The 24,123-nt window shown below is 43.9% G+C and overlaps 1 protein-coding gene across 5 annotated transcripts in view; it reads right to left on the bottom strand.

Annotated features, from left to right (window-relative positions):
• The window catches only part of myt1la (myelin transcription factor 1-like, a), an 81,099-nt gene that overhangs the window by 21,108 nt on the left and 35,868 nt on the right, over window positions 1-24,123 (bottom strand). For 4 of the 5 annotated variants that reach the window (XM_061051530.1, XM_061051528.1, XM_061051529.1 and 1 more), the window contains exons 6-12: window positions 17,697-18,184; window positions 13,822-14,455; window positions 12,556-12,977; window positions 9,654-9,788; window positions 6,006-6,096; window positions 3,480-3,590; window positions 1,977-2,197 (exon numbers count right to left, since the gene is read on the bottom strand). In XM_061051530.1, the coding sequence (XP_060907513.1) occupies window positions 1,977-2,197; window positions 3,480-3,590; window positions 6,006-6,096; window positions 9,654-9,788; window positions 12,556-12,977; window positions 13,822-14,455; window positions 17,697-18,184 (2,102 nt within the window). The remainder of the gene's footprint in view (window positions 1-1,976; window positions 2,198-3,479; window positions 3,591-6,005; window positions 6,097-9,653; window positions 9,789-12,555; window positions 12,978-13,821; window positions 14,456-17,696; window positions 18,185-24,123) is intronic. The other variant, XM_061051532.1, reaches the window with a different exon arrangement.

The following is a 24,123-nucleotide window of genomic DNA, read 5'->3' as shown; positions in this document are numbered from 1 at the left end:
ACTCTACCAACTGAGCCACAGCCGCTATCAAATATGTTGTTTTGGTGATGATGAATCCCAAAGTAGGAAAGTAAAAATAAATCCTTTCATTTCATTTCATTCATTGATTTCATTTGGAACAAAGAAGAAGCCTGTTATCGTTTTGCTTGAAGCATTTGAGCCCCTGCACTGAGCGTGACGTCAGAAACTTGGCCGCTTGTATCAATACGGTGAACGGCATACAGAGTAGAGGAGACTATACTCCGACTAAAAGCACTGCAGGATCTGGTCTTTTCATGAGATTTTGAACGAGAACGAAAAAATACAAAACAAAAGGAGGCAAAAAGAGTCGAAGCAAAAAATAAGAGAATAAAAAAGAGACTGAAGTGCATGGACAATGAGAGGGGGGAGAAAGTGGTAATGATTGTATGCTGCTGCTGCTGTGGTGGTTGAATCGAGGCTCGGCAGTGAAGCTGACGGAGGGAGGGAGTCGTGATGAAGGGGAGCGCAGACACCTCGTCTAAAAAACCTCCCTCTTGCCTGCGTCTCACTAATGGCTCCCAGCCAAAGAAGCAGGGCTCGCCTCCATTATCTCTCTCCCGTTTTCACAATCCCTCCATCTGCACCTCCTCCCCTCCCTCCCTCTCTCCATCCCCTCCGTCCTCCGCTCAGAGGAGGCAGGCTCTTAGCTTTGGCATTTCCATAACTCTGCTCGGCTCTCACTCTAGCCATGTGGAGAGGCGGAAAACACCGGCGCTTTTCAGCTCTCTAACAAAGAGAATACACCGAGTATACTGAGCATGTGTGAGTGTGTGTGTTTTTGCATGTGTGTGTGTGTTGTCGAGCTTTTATCGTCAAGCACAAAATGTTCTGCCTAGGATAGGATAATGAACACAAGTCCCCTATAGAGGCTTTTTCTTGCAAGTTTATATCCTTAAAAAGACAAATGAGTAGCAGGATGTCTGTTTTCATCCACCTGTTTTTGTCATTTAAATGTTTTTAAAAGTTTGCCACAGTTGAAGGAATCTCCATTTTTCATATCAACCATTTTGCATCCCCACTGTGTCCAAACAGGCTGTAAATAATGGCTGAAAGATGTTTAAGAAAGCCTTTTAACTTACAGGACATCCCCCAAAAGGTCAGATTCTGGTGCTTTCAGTTCGCCATTTGGCATCCCTTATTCAAGAGATACACAAATTTGGAATAAAAAATACATTTGCCAGACTTGCTAATGATTAAATGCAAGTCATTTAAATGTTTTTAAAAGTTTGACACAGTTAAAGGATTTGGGGGTCAATGACAAAACATACAGGTAGGCCCATAAATAATCATATTCTGGTGGATCGCAAGATTGACAGACGGACTGGTTCAGCGCTGGAAGTAATGCAGGCGTTGAGCCAAAGCTCTCGATTTACCGCTCAATCTCCATCCCAACTATCACCTATGGTCATGAGCTGTGGGTAGTGACCGGACGAACGAGATCGTAGATACAAGCGGCTGATATGAGTTTCCTCTGAGGGGTGTCTGAGCTTAGAGATGAGAGGGAGGAGTTCGGACATTTGGAAGGAGCTCCGGGTAGAGTCGCTGCTCCTTCCCAACCAAAGGAGCCAATTGAGGGACGTCCGGGCATCTGATCTGGATGCCACCCTCTGGAGGTCTTCCAGTCACACCAAAATGGAAGGAGACCCCGGGGGTAGAACCAGAGATCGCTAAAGGGATTAAATATCCTATAGCTTGGGCGCGCCTTTGGGATCCCCCAGTGCCGGGGGAAAGGGACGTCTGGGGCAACTTGCTTAGCCTGCTGCCGACCGCGACCTGACCCCGGATGAGCGAAACATAACGGATGGATGGATGGATGGATGTTTTTCAAGTGATTTGACTTCCTACTTGTTGAAATTCCAGTGTACTTGATACTCTGTGACATAATTATTCTTTCCATCAGTGAGCCCCCACAAAGAAAATCACACCTCCTTCTAGAACAAAGGTCGTAATTTTACCATCATATCCCTTGGGTGACGTGTCTCGTCCGTGGTGGGACTTGGTTGTCGGGCCTCTCTTTCCGTAGCCGCCATGCTGGCCGTCGTAGCCGCTGTAGTCGTAGCTGGTCTTTGAGTATTTTTCCAGCTCCTTAGCCAGGTTGGACCTCGGCGTGCTGGTGGGAACGTTGTTTTTGTAGCCGTACTGAGGGATCTCCAGCTGCTTGACGAAACACATCGGCCTGGAAGAAAACAAAAGGAACAAGAGGTCAGTTTTGGACTGCACCGCTCAGCATCCCTTTGCTGAAAATAAGAAATTGTTTCATAATATTTGCAGCATCATTTGAAATGCATCATGAGTCAGTTAAAAAAAAGTCAACAGGAAGTGTACTTCTATGTGTTTGTACAGCTTGTAAAATGTGCTTTAGGTCCACTACACTATTTGGAATCCTTGATTTTAAAGACATAACAAGGAAAAGTCACTCTTTCTTTGGGGGGATCTTTCTGAGAGGCTTCTTGGTGGTAACTGTACTTTTGTGTTTCCCCGAGCAGGTTTAAATTTCTTTAATCAGTTGCTACTTCAAAGACCACATCCAACCGTTTTCCGAGCTCTGTAAACAACCAGGAAGAGCTGTTACTTTGAGCCTTGTATGCTGGTTATTTGCCTGCTACTGCATCCCTTTTTCCATAAATCTGCATTTTGCATATCAACCGTTTTGCATCCCCACTGTGTCCGAACAGGCAGGAAATAATGGCTGAAAGAAAGCCTTTTAACTGACAGGACATCCCCCAAAAGGTACGATTCTGGTGCTTTTAGTGCACCATTTGGCATCCCCAGTGTATACGAGAAGGCTGGAGATAATGGCCAAAGGCTGTTTAAGAATGCCTCTTAACTTTGAAGACAGTGCACCATTTGGCATCCCTTATTCAAACGCTACACACATTTGGAATAAAAAATAAATTTCCCAAAACATTGTGTCACAGAGCTCCTCCATCACTGCACCATTAAGAACCCCCTTAAGATCCCGTGATCTGTGACCATTTTGGATTATCTTGCAACATTCAAATTTCCTTACAGATATTTTACAGCTGTTAGGCGTGCATGGCGGACTTTCCGACTACCTAGAAAAGGCGAATATACCGGGTTTACTAATGAGTCACTGCACCATTTGGCATCCTTGATTTAGAGACAAATGAAAATTAAAAAATGTTGAAACTATCTTTGCTTGTGTAACATTTGTTAAAGACAAAAGACAAAAGTTTTTCTTCACTACAAAGCTTCCCCAGCTCTTTATGGCACACATGACGTGTAGTTGCCATTGTGAGGATTTCAGTTCACCGTTTAGCGTCCATGTTTTAACACAACACAAAGTTTATCTGTCACCCAAAGCTATGAAGGCGATAATGAAGATTCAAAATCTCTAATAAATATATAAGAATGATTGTTAGTGAAACATGCCAGAACACAAAACTTAAAACAAAAAGCATTGAACCATCTGATTGTGCGATCGGAGAGGGCGGTACCTGAGGACTCGATCTGACGTCTGATTGGTCTTGATGCCGGTCTCGGTCGTGTGGCTCTTCTCGTGGACCTTCGCCATCTTCTCTGCAGCAGCGATGGGACAGCCGGACAGACTGGAGGAGGAGGGAGGGGGAGACAGCACACGACCTGGTTACATACTGTACTTTTCACAGACACAGACACACACACACACACACACACACACACACACACACACACACACACACACACACCAAACACATAGCATCTGGCTCTGAATAAAGAGCAGTTCAGCTGTCAGTAACAGAAGTTCAGAATGAATTATGGATTCAAAATGGCCTACTTTATGAAGACTGCATTACTGGTTTCCTGACTGATGGTTTTGAGTGACTGTCCAGACAAGTTTTGACTCGATTTAAAACTGAATAACATGTTTTTCGGCTGTTGGACATGTTGGTCTTTTGTCTGTCAAACAGATCGATAATTTCAAGATATTTTTGCTGTGAAGACATGGAGTCCTTACATTGGTCACGCTCTTTGAATCGGCGTCAGTCAGGATCTTAATAAAGCTAGTTTTGATTGGACGGTAGGTGGTTTATGAAGACTCTAGAAGTCCCTGACCAGGTGTTTCTGGTGTGAATTTTGGGGTAAACTGAAGCAAATGAACTGAGACAGCCTTTCCCTGTGTCTGTGAAATCAGGGAAACTCCTAATCACCTTAAACGCAGCGGGAGTGACATTATTAGAAACACACAGACTGATGTAGAAGGCATGAGAGGAGTGTGTGAGGAGTGTGTGACAGATCAGCACGGCGGCGGTGGAGGCTGCTGCTGCTGTGGCTGCAGCTTCGAAGGCGTTTCCATGGTGACTGCCACACATGAAAGCTGTGTGAGCTGGTAGCTAACGGTAGCTAAGCTAGCTTGCTGGTGCTTTTTTTTCCCCCCAGTCTCCCAAAGGAGCTGTGCTACATAACACACCCTGCAGCCACGTCTGAGCGAGTGTGTGCGCGCATGTGTGTGTGTGTGTGTGTGTGTGTGCTTCTCTGTCTGCCAGCGCACGTGTGCTGCTGTCTGTGAGCTAATTGTGAGTGTGAGTGTCTCGCTGTGAGTGTGTGTGTGAGTGTGAATGTGTTTTCCTGCAGGATTGTGTGTGCATGAAGCAGTGTGTACGTCTGAGGCTCGACGTGTGTGAGGAAACGAGTGCAAATCCTAATCACGTTACATAATTCAAAAATAGGCTTGTGCGTGTGTTTGTGTGTTTCCCCACATGTGATGCTCAGCTCTGCGTGTGAAACAGCTGAAGTGCTGAAGTGATGCAGACACACCTTCAGCTCAAATGTGACGACATTTTAATTAAAGCCTCTTTTTCCCACATGTGTCTAAACCTGGGGATGTTCTAGTGTGTTTTGCAGGATAGCAGCAGAATCAGAGACACATTTTGATAAAAGACTGTGCAGCAACGTTTCTTACGAGGACTCACATACACCTTTGTAAAATGTTGGTCAACGACTCTCTTAGAGACCAAGACCTCAAATATGAGGGTTGATGTGCAACAAGCAAATTACAAGAGACTACTGGGACTTGACATCTCAAACTTTGACTTACAGCTTGGGTCATGTTTTGGCACTCTCAAAAGCTTTGAAAGGAAAAAGTCCCAATGCCGCTTTGTCTAACAGTCTGAATGACTCGCAACTTAATTTAAAGAGGACATGTTATCCCCCCTCCTCCACCTTTTCAAACAGACCCCTGTGGTCTAAATGAAACATCTGTGCTGTGCTTTGGTCAAAATATAACATGAATCAAGCACCAGAGGAGGTTTGTGACCCTGTATAAACCAGCTCTCTCAGAACGCTCCGTTTTGGTGTGTGTGTCTCTTTAAATGTAATGACCCCGCCCCCTGAGTTTTCCCCGTAAACATCACTCCTCTGTAGAGAGAATAAAAGTTTTGTTCTAGTCTGGGGGTGGAGTCCATGGGTGGAGATACCAGGGGAGGGGAGGGGATTTTTCTTTACCAGAATCCCACTGTGACATCACAAGGAGAGCACATTTGAAACAGAGCATTTTTCTCTGTGTTGTAAGACTTATGCAGACCACAAACAAAGGACTGGATGGGTTTATTTCACATGTTGTGGGTCTGTAGACTCTCAGGTTACCCAGATGTATGTTCAGAAACACTGTACAAGTGGATTTTTCAGAATATGTCCCCTTTAAAATGTCTTATTTAGACTTGGGACTTGACCCTTGTTTTAAGACACTCCCTAGAAAAACTCATATTTTGTCCGATGGGGATTATGATGACGATGTCACCTTCTGCATCATCAACGTGTAAAGCTGGGAGTAATTCATGCAAACATGAGGACGCAAAAGTGTTGTTCTGCGCCTGAAGACGTGACAGTAGATCAGAAAATTCCTTTATAGGAGAATGCAGCTTAAAAAAGTTGATCTAAACTCCTCCCATCAATAAAAGAATGTCAGAAACAGTATTTGTGCTGTGAATGATTCCAGGTTCATGCTGCTGTTAGCGGCCCCCGGCTGACGCACGCTCACTCACCTGCGGTGCGAGTTCCTGTTGCTATTGACATGACCCCGTCCAGAGCAGCCAGGAGTGGGGCACTTTAAAACATTTTCATACATGGCAAGGACTTTGACAGACAGGAAAAGGTGAGAAAGACAGCGAGGGTTAGGAGCAGACAGGAGAGTTACCAGCTACGGCGGTTAGGCATGCAAAAGTTGCACGATAGATTGACAGCGATATGGGCCACTTCACATCTCAGAAAAGAGAAAGTAATGACCACTGCAACAAGTCAGTGCTACGATAATGTCCAGCGTGAAAGGATTATATGTGAGAAGCAGGAAGAAGAAACAACAACAAAACACCGTATATCATCCTATGAAGCAGCTCTAAAGGTTTGAGGGTCATTTCAGGAGAAGACGTACCCTCCCGGTAGGAAAGTTTGAGTCGTAAGTTGCAACAAAAAAAAATAACTTAAGTTTCAAAGTAAGGCATCATGCCATCACAAAGAACTCTGTGTTTCTAGTCATGTCTGCTCCGTGTAATCCTTTCCTGCTGGGGAAACACAAGTCTCATTTGCATTTTGATCAGCGCGCTCGTTTCATGAAATTTCATGAGACGAGAACATACTGGAAGCAAAAAGTTTTGTCATGCATTGTTAAGATCGGCCGATGACTCCGCAGATGGTGCAGGAACAACGTGCGAGCTGACGAGGGAACACATTTGCATGAGAAGAATTGAGTATAAAAAAAAAAATAAGTTAGAGTTAAAGTATGAAAAAGCACTTTGTCTATGTTATTTATCTTCCTACAGTGAGGTTTAATTTGTTAAAGGTTGTAAAAGATGTTTAAACTACAGCTACACTGGGTTTGAATCTGACCTGTGGCTGATTTCCCGTACATCATTCCTCTCTCTTTCGCCATGATTTCCGACTCTATCCGCTGTCTTATCTCTAAAATAAAGGCATAAAAGCCCCAAAAATAAACCTTTAAAACCTCTTCTTTTAATGTTGTTTGACTGTAGTGAGTGTGTGTGTGACTAAAGCATGTTCCGATGTTTGCAGGTTTTTTCTCATGCACGTCCTTTTTGTACGTTTTTTGCAGCCAAGCAGGTGAAAGCACTCGATTTTTTTTCATGCTCTTCATGTTACATCAGCAGCACAGATACCGAAAACCAGACGCCAGGCAGGTGTGATGATGATGACGAAAGAAAAGAAAGCAAAGGAGGACACAAACATTCAAGCACAGACCAAAAAAAAGAAACTTCTCTTTTTTGTTCCAGAGCAAACATGAGACGGCCGACTTTAAGCGTGTTTGTTCTATGAAGACAGCGTAACAACCACTCGTCTCTTCAGATACATAACGAGTTGATTTTCACAGGACAGAAGGGATCTGTCTTCAAAGTTCTTAATAGCTTTTTAGATTTTGCGATTGTTCTGCAGCAAATAACACTTTGCCTGTAATTCTCCTTACAACCACCAGGATTCAAAGTGTGTGGTTTGGAACGACAGCAAGCATGACGGTTCCTCTTCTTCTTCTTCTTCTTCTTGTCTTTTCTGTTGTGAGAATTACTTTGGACTGGTTTTCATGAGGGGAAATGAGGAATGGTTTTAAGCTGTGTCTTTTTGATCCAGCAGATGTCGCCCTTGAGCACCAGCATGAAACCAAAACAACTTGCGGTGCATTGTTGTGTTAGCATGCTAATGCTAGCGATCTTTATTCTGCTCGTATCTTCACACTGCATGTAAATTTACCTGAAATGAGCGTGATCTAGAAACACAGTTAAGCAGTGAGTACAGTATGTTATTCTTCTTCTCTCTAGTCCCTCAATTAAACAACTTTTATACGTGAGGGGAGGAGTCAGCCGGCCGTCCGGGCGATGTAAACAAAGTGAAGATAGGACTCTGAAAACTCTGAAAACATCACAGACAGTGGGACTCGGGTGTTACACCCATTGTAGACAGTCATGACTCACAGAGTTATTTTCAGAGGATATACTTGATTTATATTATATTTAAGTCTGAAAGATATTCTTCATATTCTTCTTTTCAAGCCCTGACTCACCAAGCAGACGGCAATGAACTAGTGGTGACAAAGGCCGCATGTGGCGTCGACTCACCTCTTGAACCTGTGATCGAGAGCTGGAGATTTTCCAGTCATGAAAACCAGTCTCTTTGCTCCCTAATGTCCGTCTCCTTTCTTTAGTTCAAACTTCAGGTTAAGGCTAGCTGTTGTACTGAACTCTTATCCAACACACAATAAATCCTCAGCTCCATCTGTAGCTTTTACCAAATCATTAAGAAGACCTCCGATAAAAACAAAGATAATAAGTCGTGCAGGACGATGCATGATTTGGGACAACTGACATGCAACACATCGTTCAAGATTCACAACTGCACAGTCCATCGAACAAGTCATTTCAGGTCTGAATGAGTTCCTTATTATTTGTTTTATTTCAGTAAGTTATGATTATCCTGTTTTTGGCTTATTGACATTTTTCATCGAGGACTTTTGAAATGTCGGCCGTAACTTCACAGCGTCCGCTCCGATATCTGATTCTGATAGCTTTGATGCTAGCTCCTGCGTTAGCCTCGCTGGTCTGTTGACTATGCACATCTGAAGCATTGGGAACTAGATTTTTCCTGCGTGACATGTTGTCGGACATTTTTATAAACCGATAATAAAGCCTCGTTTTTGGCTAAGAAGTCACCATTGGTAAATAATTTTTGGGATGGTTAAATGTGAAAATCATAGATTTGGCGCACCAACGCAACTTTCCAGCATCTTGGTAAAATACTTTTCTGATTCTATTTTTTTTTTTGGTTTTGATGTTAAGACAATTACGCCTGGATGAGCAGAAATTGTTTGGGAGCATTATTCCAAAATACACAGGAGTAGTCACCTCCGTGGCTAGACTTGTTGTCACACCAGACAGACTAAAAAGCTACTTCGTTAGCATGGCATTGTTGCATCACCATGGCTCTTGTAAGCTAACTGGTGGTAGCGTAAGCTAACTTAAGGCCACGTTTAAACAACAACGATTTCAGGTGAAAACAGAAACCTTTGGTTGAGCTTTGGCTGTTCGTTCAGATGAAAATGCAGATTTTTATAAACTGGTTCCAGAGTGCAAACTTTTCAAACGGCACGGTTTCTGTCGCTGTCTAAATTGGGGGAAAAAAATAAACTACAAACTACAAAAACTACAAAAACAATGGCTGACTCCAGAGTCCTGTATGGGAAACTAACGTCTGGGCTTGAATCCCAGTGGACATTCTCTAGAAATGTAATATCTTTGCAGTTTAGGGTCACTTGGAGAAGCGACCCCACCTCCTCGTTTATGTCGGCGATTTGTGTATGTTTACACCTCACCGCTCTAGAACGAGTCTGTGTGCGTGTGCATGTTGATTCAAATGAAACTCATACTGCCATCTACTGGTCTGGCATGTATACTACAGCGTTTTAAGTTGTTTTTGCAGATCTATGTGCATCAAAACTTTGTTGTCAGAATCCCGTTTTCAGAGGATCGTTCTCGTGTAAACGTGGCCTCATTTTCTCAGCTGACCTTAACGGTTCAAGTCAGTTACCAATTGGGATTTGAAGGTGGATAATATTAGTGCTACGCTATCTTAAATGACTTGTCAGACTGCTTTTAAAACTGTGCAGCATGTCACCAGGCAGTGGGACCTACTCTCAGGAGGGACTCTGTCTTTGTGAGGACACCCGGACAGACTGCGATGGTGCGGGTATAGACCCGTAACATGCCCAGTCCCGTCACAACCCGGCGTCGGACACTTACTCTCCTTCTTATCTCCCCTGGAAGAGTCTGGAAAGAACAAGAGAGAAGAGACAAGAGAAGATGAGAGGGAGGTGGGGGTTTTGTGGACAGGAAAACCAGTGGCAGAGCGTGGACACTGATGGTTGTCACCAAATGTCATCGGCTGTGGAACCACACATGGCGCCACACTGGGCCGGTAGCCTAGCTCTTCATCCCTGCCAAGCAGATTTGTTTAGCAAGTCAAATAGGTCTTGCTTGATCAAGAAACAATAAAGCATCAAAGTTTCCAGCGCCAAATAGCAGAACGCTCTTCTACATTACTGGAAAACAACCATGGATGACATTAAAGCCTCTCTCTCTCTTTAGACGGGCCGAGCGGAGAATCAGCTCCAGTTAAAAGCTCTTAGATCTGACATTTACACCTGGCATCGGCCTGACTTTGCTGTCTACGTTGAGACTCTCGATCGTAATAAAAAACGTTCCTGTTTACTCCTGAATGCACCCTCCGCACTAATGAAGGTGATGTGAGTCTGCTGTGTGTCTGATGACTCCCTCTCTCTGTGGCGTCGGTCGGGGGTTGTTTTCTGAGCGGAGCTGGAGAGAAGTAGGCCGCGCAGAAAGCGTCCCACAGATGGATTTGCTCTCCTAACAGGCCGTGCAGATTGCCATTACTCATGCCTGACAAGCCGGCCGTCTGATGTTCCCACTCCGGCCTATTTTAACAACATAAGCTGCTGTCAGTGGAAAAACCATGCTTCTGCAGAAAAAAAAACAAAAAAACTGTGCTGGTCCTGAATGCAGAAAATGAGACGCCATTATCTCAGCTGCGGACACGGTGAGCATCTCTGAAATAACACATCAGGATTTTAAACATGTTTTAAGAGCTGATATGTCAGAAAAACTCATTCAACCCAACGATGTGCACAGAAATGTTCCAATCTAGGAAGGAAAGACGGACTGTTAAAGTTGAAGTAGTTTTGTGTTTCTTTTTGCTGCTGCAGCGCTTTTTAGCCTCCGGCTGCTGAAATGTTGAGGGTTAGGATAAGTCAGGCAGACAGGATTTAAACCTCCTCCCTGCTGACCTGGGGGTCGGGTTTTTGGAGGTTAAAGCTGATTCAGGTCAAATGTGAGGCAGAGAGGTGATGTAAAGCTGGCAGAAAGTGGTGAAAAAAACATCATCAGATGACACATTTGAAGAAACGGCTCGAATCTGTAATACTTGTTGAAGAGAATAAAACATTCATTTTATTGATTTAACTTCATATTGTGACTTCTGTAAATGTTTTGCTTGTAACAGTTCATTATTTTTTTTTTTTGCTGTGTAAAAGTTTCAGGAAGACTTGTGGGGGGGGGGGCAGAACGCTGCAGGGCTGCCAGGGGAGGGCTGCTCTCCAGTGCCTGTTCAGACTGCAGATTCAAGCCGCGATATGAACGTGCCTGTGACGTTTCTCCTTTAATACGAATGTTGCAGATGGTGGGAAGACGTGTTCCCGCCTCTGTAACGTCTTCAGAGATACTGACAGAGGCGTTCCAGAGGCGAGGCGGTAAGCAGCACCGCGCTGTGTGTGTGCATATCTGCCTGTATGTGTATGTGGAGCTCGCCCTGTGCAACGCTGAAACGCAATGTGAATTCACACACTGGGACACTAACATTACCCCGTAACAGAATCAATACGAAGGTACAAAGACGTGATGACGGCTGAGCTAAGTAACGACACTTTTGCGAAAAGAGCAGTCTGATGTAAGAGTGTTAAACGGCTAACATAGAAACTTGAAGCTGTTTCTTGAAATTCTTGGACTTACCGCGTGATTTACAGAACAAGCCGTCTATAGCGCCCTCTGCAGACTTATCCTGGGATTACTCCAACATGCGTTTACCTCATGATCTGAAACTTTATAGTAGTAGTATAAGTAGAGTTTTGAACTACTATATGTGAGTTTTAAAATGGAGATTAACATAACAGGTCAGATTTAATGCTGTCCTGTTTTACGCTGTGAAATATAATTTTTGGTGTAAATTCAAAATCCAATAGTCTTCCACGTCTTTGCTCTGCACGAGTTACAGGCGGGTAATTTTATAAATTGAAGTAAATTAAAGCCCAGGTTATTAATTTTAGTTTTATCACAAAACTACACTGCAAAAAGTAAAACCTTAGCGAATGTATTCCTCTACTTTTTAATTTTAAAAAGTCTTAAAATGAGATGTATCATCTAAATTAGTTTGCGCATCTCATCGGCAGATATTTTTTACTCATTACGATCAACACATTCCTCATGTTTTGCTTTTTTTTTTAATAAGATGTTTGTCTGGACTTGTTGGTTGAATGTGTCTTATAATAAATGAATCGAGATACACTTGGTAAGATGTGAGTGTTTTTGCAGTGTTGGTTCAGTCGCTGTGGACAGTGTTGTTGATGCAAAGCTACACACAGCCTGAATGGTTATCTTTAGAAGTCGAGTCGGGGATGAAAATAGCCCTGGCATGAAAAATACCTCTCAGACAACACTTCCTGCTTCCCAGAGGTGAAAATATCTGAGCGTAAAAAATCACTTGGATGAACAACAAAAGTGGGAAAAACTCTCATTTCAGATGTTTTGTTAAAGTGGGAAGCTAAAAAAAAAACAGAAAATATTAAAGTTGTAAACACTCGATGTGTCTGACACAATGTTTAGTTTGTGCTCCACCGCTCACAAGTCGTTCATTTTCCATAAAGAACCGATAAGGAGACTTCACAACCTCACAACTTTGCTGAGCACAGATAGATACTGACACAGCGTGGGTCAGTGTGTGTGTGGGTTTTTTCCTGCGGCTTACCTTTAGGGTAGTACGCCCTCTTCAACCCGTCGTGGTGCATCCTGGACTTGCGTTCTTCGGCGGAGCTGCTCAGCCTCGGGCTGTGCTCGCCGTGGCTGCGGTGGTGATGGTGGTGGTGATCCCGGCGAGGGAACGTGTGCTCCGAGGCCATCCGGTCCCTCATGACCTTCGCCCTCTCTGACTCCAGGGCGATGGCCTTCTCCAGCAGCGACAGATTCCCCTTGGCCATGTCGAAGGTCTCGTCCGAGCGGTCGGACGCCACCGACGTGGTGTCCTCGTCGCCCTCCTGGCTGCAGCTGGTCGGGTAGCCGCGGGACGCCGGGCTCAGCTGCTCCTCCAGCTTCATCAGGTTCACCATGTCGGAGTAGCTGCGCTCCAGAGAGCGGGGCTCCCCCTGTGCACCCTGCTGACAGCTGTCGTACCTGAGAGGTGAGCAGGAGACAAAATGACCACCAGCGTCCTGCACAATACTCAGAATTCTGTTTTTTTTGCAGGAAAAAAAGAACGTTTGGTTTTCTGTACAAGGGTCAGAAGAGCCCCAAACTCTCAGTTTCTTCTGTGGTTGTCAGGTGATGTAACTATGCAACAATTTGAAGAGACAGAAAATTTAAAAGCCCGTGCTGCAGCGACTTTCCCTAAACTCTTCTTTCCCTCCGAGCTCTGGGCCAATCACGTGACTGAAAACTATGAATGCCCAAATACAACAAGTCTGGAACCTCTCAAATTAAAGATGATTTCCAAACGATATTGTAAAGGGGCACAAACCAAAGTTAAAGGCTTTATATGTGATTTTTTGATCCAGCAGATGTCGCCCTTGAGCACCAGCATGAAACCAAAACAACTCGCGCTGCATTGTTGTGTTAGCATGCTAATGCTAGCGATCTTTATTATGCTCGTATCTTCACACTGCATGTAAATTTACCTGAAATGAGCGTGATCTAGAAACACAGTTAAGCAGTGAGTACAGTATGTTATTCTTCTTTTCTCTAGTCCCTCAATTAAACAACTTTTATACACGAGGGGAGGAGTCAGCCGGCCGTCCGGGCGATGTAAACAAAGTGAAGATAGGACTCTGAAAACTCTGAAAACATCACAGACAGTGGGACTCGGGTGTTACACCCATTGTAGACAGTCATGACTCACAGAGTTATTTTCAGAGGAGATACTTGATTTATATTATATTTAAGTGTGAACAATCACATATAAAGACTTTAAGTACTTTATTTATTGGCTTAAAAGAATAAAAGGACTTAAGAGGTTGCGTACCTGTTCAGGTGATGCATCAGCTGCTGGTCTGTCGGGTTGTGGAGTTGGTGGTGGAGGGCGTGCAGGGCGGGGCGATCGGACGGCTGCGTCTCGCTCAGTTTCCGAGCGAGATCGAAGCACTGGTTCCTCAAACACTCCAGGCTGCTGAGACACACCTCCTCCTCGCTCTCGTCCGCCCGAACCCTGCTGACCCTCCCGTTGGCGTGGCAGCCGGCGTCCACCATGGCCCCGTCCGGGTAACCGTCCTCGGGCAGCATGGCACCGTGACCCTGCGCCAGGAGCTTCAGGGAATCCACCGTCTCCCTGACGACGTCGCTGTCCAGATCCACGCTCAGCTCGCCCTTCCTGTCGCCCCGCTCGCTGCCGTCCTCGTCGTCCTCGTCGTCATCGTCCTCGTCTTCTCCCGCGCTGTTGGACGAGTTGCTGTTCATCTCGGACTCCGTCATAGCCTGGTAGGCGGCGTCCTCTGCGATCTTCCCCAGGTTGAGGAGCGACTTGGCGACCAGCTCGTCGTAGTTCTCGTACTCCTCTCCGGTGGCGTTCCCGGCGCCGATGTTGCAGCTGTTGTTGTTGTTGTCGTCCTTCTGGAGGGGGAGGAGCTTTGATTGTCCACTGGGTTTGTAGTGGTTCTCTACTGCGGGGGAAACAAAAAAAGAACAAACGTCTCACCAAACAACACAACAACATCTCAAACCTCGGCCAGGAAACACAAACAGGAAGTGAGTTCATTTTGTAGATGAGAAACCATCTGTTCAAATCCTGCAGATGAATCAATCACATGTTTCTGAATACAATGAGACACCCACCACCCCCCTCATAATTACGATCATAGATTAAACACACAACCCAGAGCCGAGCCGAGCAGCGCTCAGTGGATTTTGGGGACAGAGACGGCGAATGAGAGCGGAGGAATTAAGAAGAGGATGGCGTTTGAGGTGCTCCGATTCAGGGAGCCATAAATATTCTCAGGAGGAGCAGCCGAGGCGGAGCGCATGTGACAAGTCCGCCGAGACGAGGAGGCAAGCAGTGGGGGGGGGGGGGAGTTAATAACTCAGCAGAGCTCCTCTACTGATTATTCGCGAGGCGCTGTCAGAAGCGATTGAGGACACGGGGGGTGTTGAGGGGAGTTGATCGAGGGAAATTTTGTTGGAGAGAAAGAGAGAGAGAGAGAGCAGAGCATCTGGTCGGCCAGAGATCCTGCTCATCATCTTCCTCTTCTCAGACTGCAGATCTAAAAACACAAGGCCGACTCCAGGTTGACCCAAAAACTGGACGGAACAGGAGTCCACCTTTTTGAACTGAATCTGCATCATCTCTGGATTTGTCTCATTAGGATTGTCAAGTTACCAGAATTTTAAAACCTTGATACGAGTAAAAATCGAACACTATCAAGGCCTGTTGTTGCTGTTTACTTCTATATTGTATATTTTGGAGCAACTGTAACAATCGAATTTCCCTCTGGGATTAATAAAGTATTTCTGATTCTGATTCTGATGCAGCGGCAACAAAAATAGAAGTCCTAGTCGCCTGATAATGAGTCATATGTTGTTTTTAACTACTGTAAATTGCAGGCAGACTCCTGCACACTTTCTAAATTGCACAATTTCATTGGCAACATTTTGTTACTGAAATGTTAACAATGTATTTGTGCTGTTTAGACGGCGTCACCTCCTCAGGTCGACGTCTGTTCCAGAGACAGATAAATTAAACTTTTGCATCTTCATTTTTGGCCGACCTTTGAATTTTAAAACAGAGTTTGCCTATAATAATATGATGGATTCATTCATGTGTGGGCTGGGGGGGGGGGGGGGGTTGCTGTTTGTTTTGTCTGTTTGCTGTTGTTGAGAAAATAAATCTGACTTCTCTTGGAGAAGTAAATAAAAAGTGAAATCTTTCTCGCTCTCTCTTTCTCTCTTGTGACTGCTTTGGGGTAAACTATGACAGAAGATCAGTATTTCGTTTTTAGCTGCAGTACTTTCCTTTACTATTCATCAATACATTAACAGAGATTGTAGCATTTCTCTCAATAAACTCAATTTTTTTTTCACGCTTTATCTCCCTTGTGAAAAGTTTTTATCAACTCTGTTTAAACACAATGGGACTCCTGCAGACTCCCTTGCTGTTTCCACACATGAACAAAACTCCTGAAAATGTTCTGAACAGTGTCACTGCAGTGATATGAGGCATGAGGTCATAGGGCTTCCTGTTATTCCCCGTTATTAATGACAAATAAAATCAAGCCGGGGATCTCAAACCACGTCTCCTTATTGAACTCTCACACATGCACAAAACTTTTCTGGGACAAAATCTTGACCCCGAGTTGACCCGGAATCTTTCCTGCCAGCCTCTTTGTAAAAGTCCTGGTTGAGCTGATGTGTGAACGCAGCCGGTACAAGTCAGAAAAAAGTCGGTGAAGATGCTTCATACTGTTTTCTGGAGTATGTTCATGTTACGGCCCTGGCCATATATTGTGTATTGTATTGTGGTGTGTGAGAGTGAGACCTCTGTGTGTTTTGCGTGTGAGGATCTTTGATACACCTGCAGGTGGAGATCGGGGATTGGTTGGAGGACTCAATCAGCTGGAGGGAGGACGCCGTCGTCATTGGTCGGGAGTGGTGTCACTTCTATAAGGCTTGCTGGGAATCTCAGGAGGAGCGGCGCGTGTAACTGACAGCAGCAGCTTGTTATTCCTCGGCCTCCAACTTTGTCCCACATCATTGTTAAAGCCTTGTTCTTTAAGTTTTTCATTAGCTCTGAATTGTGTTTTTCTTGTTTGAGCAAATCTTTGGTTTGAGAAGCAGTTTATTGCCTTTTTTCTTTTGTGCTCATTTTGTTTCCTGTTTTTGGTTTTGTTTAAGTTTAGAGATCGTTCTTGGTTGATAGTTGTTTGAATTTGTGTTGAAAATAAATCTTGTTAATCATAATAATAAATGTTAATCAAGATTAGTTTTTGCTTTTGGTTTGGGGACCGGGGAAGTAACTTTCCGGGGTTTTTTATGTTGCAAACCTGCCCCCCTAGACGGGTGCGTAACAGTTCATTTAAACTGAATTGTTGAAAGTGTTTGTGTCTAATTGAATGTAGATTTACATTTTCATTCTGGATATCTTGAAACATTATGACTGCAGCGTCCTTTCCACGTCCTGCCTCCTCAGACTTGATCTCCTGAATTTGTGGGAGTGCATGTGTCATGTGCTCCAGACCCGTCCTCCAAAAATAAATATTATCAGCACTTTGTTGGTATTTTCCTAAAAAAAGTGACCTCATGTGGTAGGGGTCAATCAATCATCAGTGCAGAGATTCTTCACATGACCACATGAGGAAATCCTTACCCCCAATTCATTAAGATTCCACCTAAAGATCAAATACATTCTTCAATCATGCCATTATTAGAGTTTTAGTGAAGTTGCATGGTAGTGATAAAGCCTCTGCACCCACACTCGGACATTTTTTTCAGAGATTCACACTTTTCACACTCGGCTCCGGGTGTGCTGCCGTCTGATCTGGTCGTCATCATTCTGGAGGATCTCTGTGTAAATATTTGGTTTTCCACACCTGGCAGAGCTGTGCCTCAGAAGCAAAGGAAGAAGTATTAAAAAAACTCAAGAGGAGAAGAAGAAGAAGAAGAAGTGCCTGTCGTCGAGTCAGGGACAGCTCTACATCAATCATCTCCGACCAAAAGTCATCGATAGTTTCTACACCCTGTGCTTTTCCCCTAAACCCCCCTCACCGTGCAGATCAATTCAGGTTGCACTTTGAGTAACAGCACGGTAATACGATGGTAATAGTGTGATAATAAAGAGGTAATAAATATGTTAGTAATGCCTGAGTGCAGAAATAAGTAGTCAAGACAAAATCAGCAAATTTGTAAACTCACCATGCTGACGATTCTGCTCCTCCTCCTCTTCCTCCTCATCATCCTGCTCCTCCTCATCATCACCATCCTCTACATCGTCCTCTTCATCTTCCATCCCCTCTTCCTCTTCCTCCTCCTCCTCCTCCTCCTCCACCTGCTGTCCTCCCATTGTCGTCACCGCTCGCCCCGCCTCTATCTCCTCCTCCTCATACTCTTCCTCCTCCTCCTCTGAGAACTCGTCCTCCACGTCCCCGTCGTCTTCCTCTCTCTCCCCATCCTCTTCCTCCTCCTCGTCCTCCTCCACTACCTCCCCTTGCTCCTTCCCCACTGGCCCGACCCCCATGGCTTCGTTTTGGTAGCCGGTGTAGGCGCCGGCATCGTCCTCCTCTTCCTCCTCCTCCTCCTCCTCCCCCGGGCGGGAGGTGAGGAAGGGTCTCCTCTTGGCAGCCGGCTCCAGCGGTTGTTTTTCCAGAGCCTTCCTCTTCTTGGCCAGCGGGCAGCCGTAGACGCTGAGGTGAGACAGAGAGGGCACACACATGTCAGCAGCACATATTTGATCTCCTGTTTACCATTTTGATCTTTTGAGCATTTTTTCTCCTTAACTTCAGAAACTTAAACGTTCTCGTTCTGATGCTGAACTGAAACTCACTCTCAGGTCAAACAACTCTGAAAACTGAGCCACATCACGCAGACACCTTCAGGGCCGGAGTATCATCTTATCCTGATTGTATCTTTTGCAGGTCGACTTCTTAAATGGAACTTTTTATCACCAGCTAGTTTGACATGTATGTTTGTCTCTGTGTAGCGACAGTGACTCGTCTTCAGCTGCTGTGTTGTCCTCTACACCGCTGCCCCTCGTGTGCATAAGATGAGATAAGATAATACTTTATTGTCCGTTTACACCGAAATCTGTGTGTCTGTGTCTTACATTACCAAGCCAAGAAATCCGCCCGTCACAATCAAATCTGATCACATGCATGCATACTGCAACTTCGGATCAAGTCATGTACTTTTTTTGCACAGCAGACACTCAAAATGGGACGTGAAGGCAGAAATCAGGAAGAGAGAGAGAGAGAGAGAGAGAGTGGGGAATGACATGGGAGAATGGGGCCACAGATCAGATTTGAAACCTGGGCCACCCGCTTATAGGAGTATAGCCTCTGTACATGGGGCGCACGCACTAACCGCTAGGCTATCTGTGCTCCCACTTTTTGTGAATTTAACTTATATGAAACTGCTTTTTGTGATATCAGGAGAGTTTAAAGCCTTCTTAGTCAAGTTTACAATCCTGATAACCAAGATTGGGACAAACGGTCAAAGAAATTATAATTCAAGATTTTCCTTGACTTGGATCAGACATTTCTTTTCTTTTTTTTTTAAGTTATTTTTTGGCCATTTTTGCCGTCATTGGACAGAACAGTTGAAGAGTGAAGGGAAACATTAGGAGGAGAGAATGGGTGACGACAGACAAAGGGCCGATGTCAGATTCAAACCCAAAGCCACTACAAAGAGGATCACAACCGGTGCCAGATCTCCCAAGAGAAACAAGCAACCAGGTCTAAGAAAAAGATAAACTCAAACAAGCAACTGCACTTTAGAAACAAACCCAAAAAACTTCAACGCATGACTGAAAATACCAGCATCAGCATTGATCCACAGAGAGGCTTTACTTATATATGGAGTTTCTATTTCAACTCTTATTTCTCTTTAAAGGTAATTGGTAGGACTACAAACAAAACCACAACAAATCCTCTAATGTGTTTTATTTTATTTTTTTTAAAGCGAAAAGCCTTTCAGCAGAGAACTGTCAAAAAAGCTCAAGTTTGATGTCGTTGTCTGTACAGCCAGAAACAGGGGAATGTCTTCGTGTGTAAAGGTCAGAGGTTAGACTGCTGTTCCTCCTTCTGCTGTGCTCCGTTTGTTCAGACCCTGCAGTGGATTTCCACTCGCCCTCACCAAGGAGGAGAATCAGCCTCTTAAAAAAAAAAAACCAAAAGCTTATTCAACCGGGGCCTCAATTACGCAAATCCCATTATAGTCATTAACTGTTGGGAGAATTCTGCTTTAATTGCTCCAAAACAGCAAGCACAATTATACAGGGCTTTAATGTGGATTTTAGGAAATCAATTAGTGCATTTCCATATGAAAGAGCTTATTTTGTGTTTGGAGGGCGAGTTGGAGGAGGTGACGATATTTAACTGACTGAAACCTGCGTGCGTTTGTCTGACAAACCTGCTGAGGAAATGTTTTTCAACCATCTCACAATTACTTCCTTATTTGTCTTAAAGTGACAATGTGACATTTATTCAGTCGATATAATGAAGTGTCTCGACTGTTATTTCTAGAGAACTTCCCTGATAGACTCATATTCACCGAAGGTGGATAAATGCCAAGAGACAAAAAGACACAAGTTGGCTAAAGCTGCAACAAACACCAACAAGCTAATGCTACAAAAAATACCTATTTTTAGTCACTTTTAGTTTTTTTAATTTAGCATAATATTAAATATAACACCTGACAAGATTAAAATCATAAAACCCTGTAGATTAAAATGTAGTCTGTAAAGAGTCTACTGTACTAGAGATCAATTGTCATGGGCAACCATTACACAATGCTGATATTTAAAAAATAATTCTAAGTCATGTACGGTATGCTTGCTAGTATCGTGAGTACATTGGTCAACTCTAAACCCTGACTCGAACCAGTATGTTAGTACTTGTTTGCACCCAAACCATGACCTTTTTCCTTAACCTAGCCAAGTCGTTTTGGAGCCTAAACATAAAAGAACAAAGCAAACATCTTGTAAAGCTAAGCTTGTTTTTTGTTGCTGTTCTCGTTGTTTTTTTGAAGGTTTATTTTTTGGGCTTTTCATGCCTTTATTCAGAGATAGGACAATTGATAGAGTCAAGATCGGGGAGAGAGAGAGAGAGTGGAAAATCCTGCAGTTCCTCGAGTGTCCACTAGAGGCTGGCTTCAGGAACACTGGAAGTCACATAAACACCACATTAAAAAAAAGCCGTTTTTACAGCATAAATTAACATGTTTACAGCCTGGTTCAAAAAATGAAATAGGTCTGATTAGTTATTGTCATCACTGGCACACACTGTACGGTGGTGATTTTTTTTTAAAGACTACTCTGTTTCAATTTTGAGAGCGATACATCCTAACCATACTTAGGCATGTAGCTGACATGATTGACAGGTGGGCGCGATGTAACGGTTTGTCAAGAGGCTTAAAACCCGCCTCAGCTCCAGCTCTCAGCCTGTCATTAGGTTGACTGAAAGTTAGGCTGAGACAGGATTTCCATCATGGCAGCTGCTGCTGATGAGCCTCCGGAGACCCTGCTGGAACAGATTAGAACCGAACTGATAGAGCAACATATACAGAAGTATCATCAGCACATTTGCAAACACAGATTATGTGTTTCCACTGAAAACATTAGAGGACCCAGGATTGACCCCTGTGGAACTAATGTACTAACTAATAGGCTAAGGATGTGTAATACTCAGTATTTCATTTAAAATCAATACTTGTTTGACAAATATGTTTTTATGTTTATCCCATGACATGTAGCCTATTAGATTAATATGTTCAGGATTTGAGCTGTCAGAGAAACTTTAAATTGATGTGAGACAGGGAGATGAGAGACTGTGATTAAATCAATTTCCTTCACCATATACTGCGACACACATTCTCCCCAGATAACACACGCTCACTTCTCCTCAAATGATCCCTCCGTCTTTTACCTTATAGGCTGTCGGGGCTGATGGCTTGCCTGTGTTTGAGTGTGTGCATGTGAGTGTGTGTGTGTATATGTGTGACCTCGGCCACCTTGCTGTCTCCCGCCAATTAAAATTCCGGTGGTAATTAAAGCAGATCAGAAACGAGGGAATGCTGCAGACAAGGGCGAGAGACTATGCATGGTAATTATGTGCAGTGAGAGAGAGGGGAGGGGGGTTCACATCACATTTTCTCCTCTTACTAATCTGATCTGCTGCAGTCTGCTGTGATGCACTCTGATTGTGCCCAGGCAGCGTGTTCAATGGATTGATTAGTTATTGGTTGGAAAAATTCTGACCTTGACCTACAGATTTTCAAATAAAGAACTGTTGCTGCAGAAATCTGGAGTCTTTTATTGTCTCTAAATGGACGCCTGGTGTCCACCATTGTCTTTAAGTAGAACCCTGCAGTCCATTATGGTCTCTTTGAGGACACCTGAAATCAACTGTGGTCACCAAGAGTCCATTGTGTTGTCTCTGTGTACATGCTTTGAAGAGGATTATTATCTATGTCTACATTATGGCAGAACAACAATTTCACCTGTCTCAGTTTGGACTGAACTGGAGACCATTGTGGTCTTGAAGTCCAATTAAACACTAGGGATCTTTTATTGTCTCTATGAGGACATCTGGAGTCCACTTTTACTTTCATGTAGACACCTGCAGCACCTTGTTGTCTCAACATGGACACCTGGAGTCCATTTCCATCCTAACAAGTTCACCTTGAGTCTACGTTTGCCTCTGTAAGCACACCTTGAGTCCTTCCTTGAACCCACAAAGACACCTGGAGTCCCTCTTTGAGTCTACACAGCACCTTGAAATACATTGTTATACTATACACCCATTTTTATTTTAGTGTACTTTAGTATCCTAGCATGAACAGCTCGAGTCCACTTTATCTCTAGAAGGATACCTAGATACCAATGCCATCTTTATGAGGACACCTGGAGTCCAATTATTGCCTTGGGCAAAATTCCTTTATCTACAAGGACACCTAACAATCCATGACTCTCTAATTGGACACCTGGGATTCCATTGTTGTCTCTACGAGGATGCCTGGAGGACCATTATCGTCTCCAATACCATGTTAACTCAACAAAGCAACAAATATAGCCGGTGTTTGAATCCACCTTTACGTTCTAAAGTGTTTTATAGTCAGTTTAACCAGGGGTCAGTCACTTTGTACTGTTATCATTAAGTTTACCTTGAACAAGACCAGAACCAGTATCAGCCCAACAGCCTCCCAGACCTATCGTCTGATGATGGTGAATTTTTCCAGCTTTCTGGTGTAGCCAGCGGTAAGTGTTACACGACTTTCAGGAAATAGTTATTATTTATCTGTCCTTCATTTTTTCACGGTCCTAAATGCAACTTGAGAAGGGATTGTGTGCTTTTATCAAAAGAGATAATGTTCATCTGTTTCTGCTGAGTCTCAGTTTAACTGTAAATAGTAAGTTACACAGAGGCTCCACTCATAACTGTAAGGACCCGAGAACAGGTCGATCTTTTTGTGATTTATTTGCATTTAGAAAACATTATAGGTTTGCCAACATAACCTCATGATGCAAATTTGAATAAAAGGAAAAATGGTACAAATGGTAAATCGAGCTTGTAGAGTTATTTTCTAGTCTTGACTACTCAAAGCACTTTCACACCTACACATTCACACACTGAAGTAACTAATCCAATTCATACACATTCATAAGTCACTGACAAAGCAGGGGGTCAAATATCTTGCACAAGGCCACATCGGACATGTTGCTGCAGGAGCTGGGGATCAAACCCCCGACCTTCCGGTTGGGAGACGACCGACTCTACCGACTGAGCTCTGTGAGATCCGTGCTCAAGAGGAGGAGAAAACAACTAGTCTATTAGTTGAACAGAAGTCGGCTCGATCATTTCTGATGCTTTTCAGCCGATCTAGAAAACCAAACTGTGTCAAGCAGATTTTGTCACTGAAGTACATTTTTTAAAATCTAGAACAGATTGTTCGCTGCACCTTTATGCAGATATCTGTTGACAGTGATAAATAAATAAATTTCTGTTTACTGCTGATGACGGGATGTCATCACAGCAGATTCTGTTTGGCCTGCTTTTGCTCTCCTGACATATTACTTGCCTGCTTCTACATGATTGGTCAACACTACTCAAACTACACAAGGGACAAAAGGAAACCTGAACGCTACAATAATCCAGACCCTCAGAAACAGACAGAATTTGTGAATGGAAATTGGCCAAAACCTTACGGCTATAAACAAACTGGCACTTTGTGAGAATGTAGAATAATCCTCATCAACCACTGAAGTAAGACTTAAAGTTCAGTTTTGTCCACAAATATCTGATAAATATTCAGCTGCTTAGTTTGTTGCTTTAAGTGTTGATTAAAGTTGGAAAAGGTGACTTAATAGTATCACGTTTAAATAAAAATCGTCAATGAGGAGAATGATTCAGGCGACAAAAAATATCAGCCGCAGTGTGATAATTACACCTAGGTATGTGTGGTTAGGAAAAATCATGCCGCGGGCAACGCCACATGCCAACACTCATCGCTGTGGCAACGCTTTGGCACCAACAGAGGGGGAGGGGGGGGAGACGGAGGAGGCGAGGGGAGTATATAGAAGATTGGGTGGAGGCTGTTAGATGAAGACTAGGGGGGTGCAAGGGAGGGG

This window comes from Labrus mixtus, chromosome 12 (genome assembly GCF_963584025.1).
Source record: "Labrus mixtus chromosome 12, fLabMix1.1, whole genome shotgun sequence".
Classification (NCBI taxonomy): Eukaryota; Metazoa; Chordata; class Actinopteri; order Labriformes; family Labridae; genus Labrus; species Labrus mixtus.
This window is presented reverse-complemented; position numbering and strand designations above follow the sequence as displayed.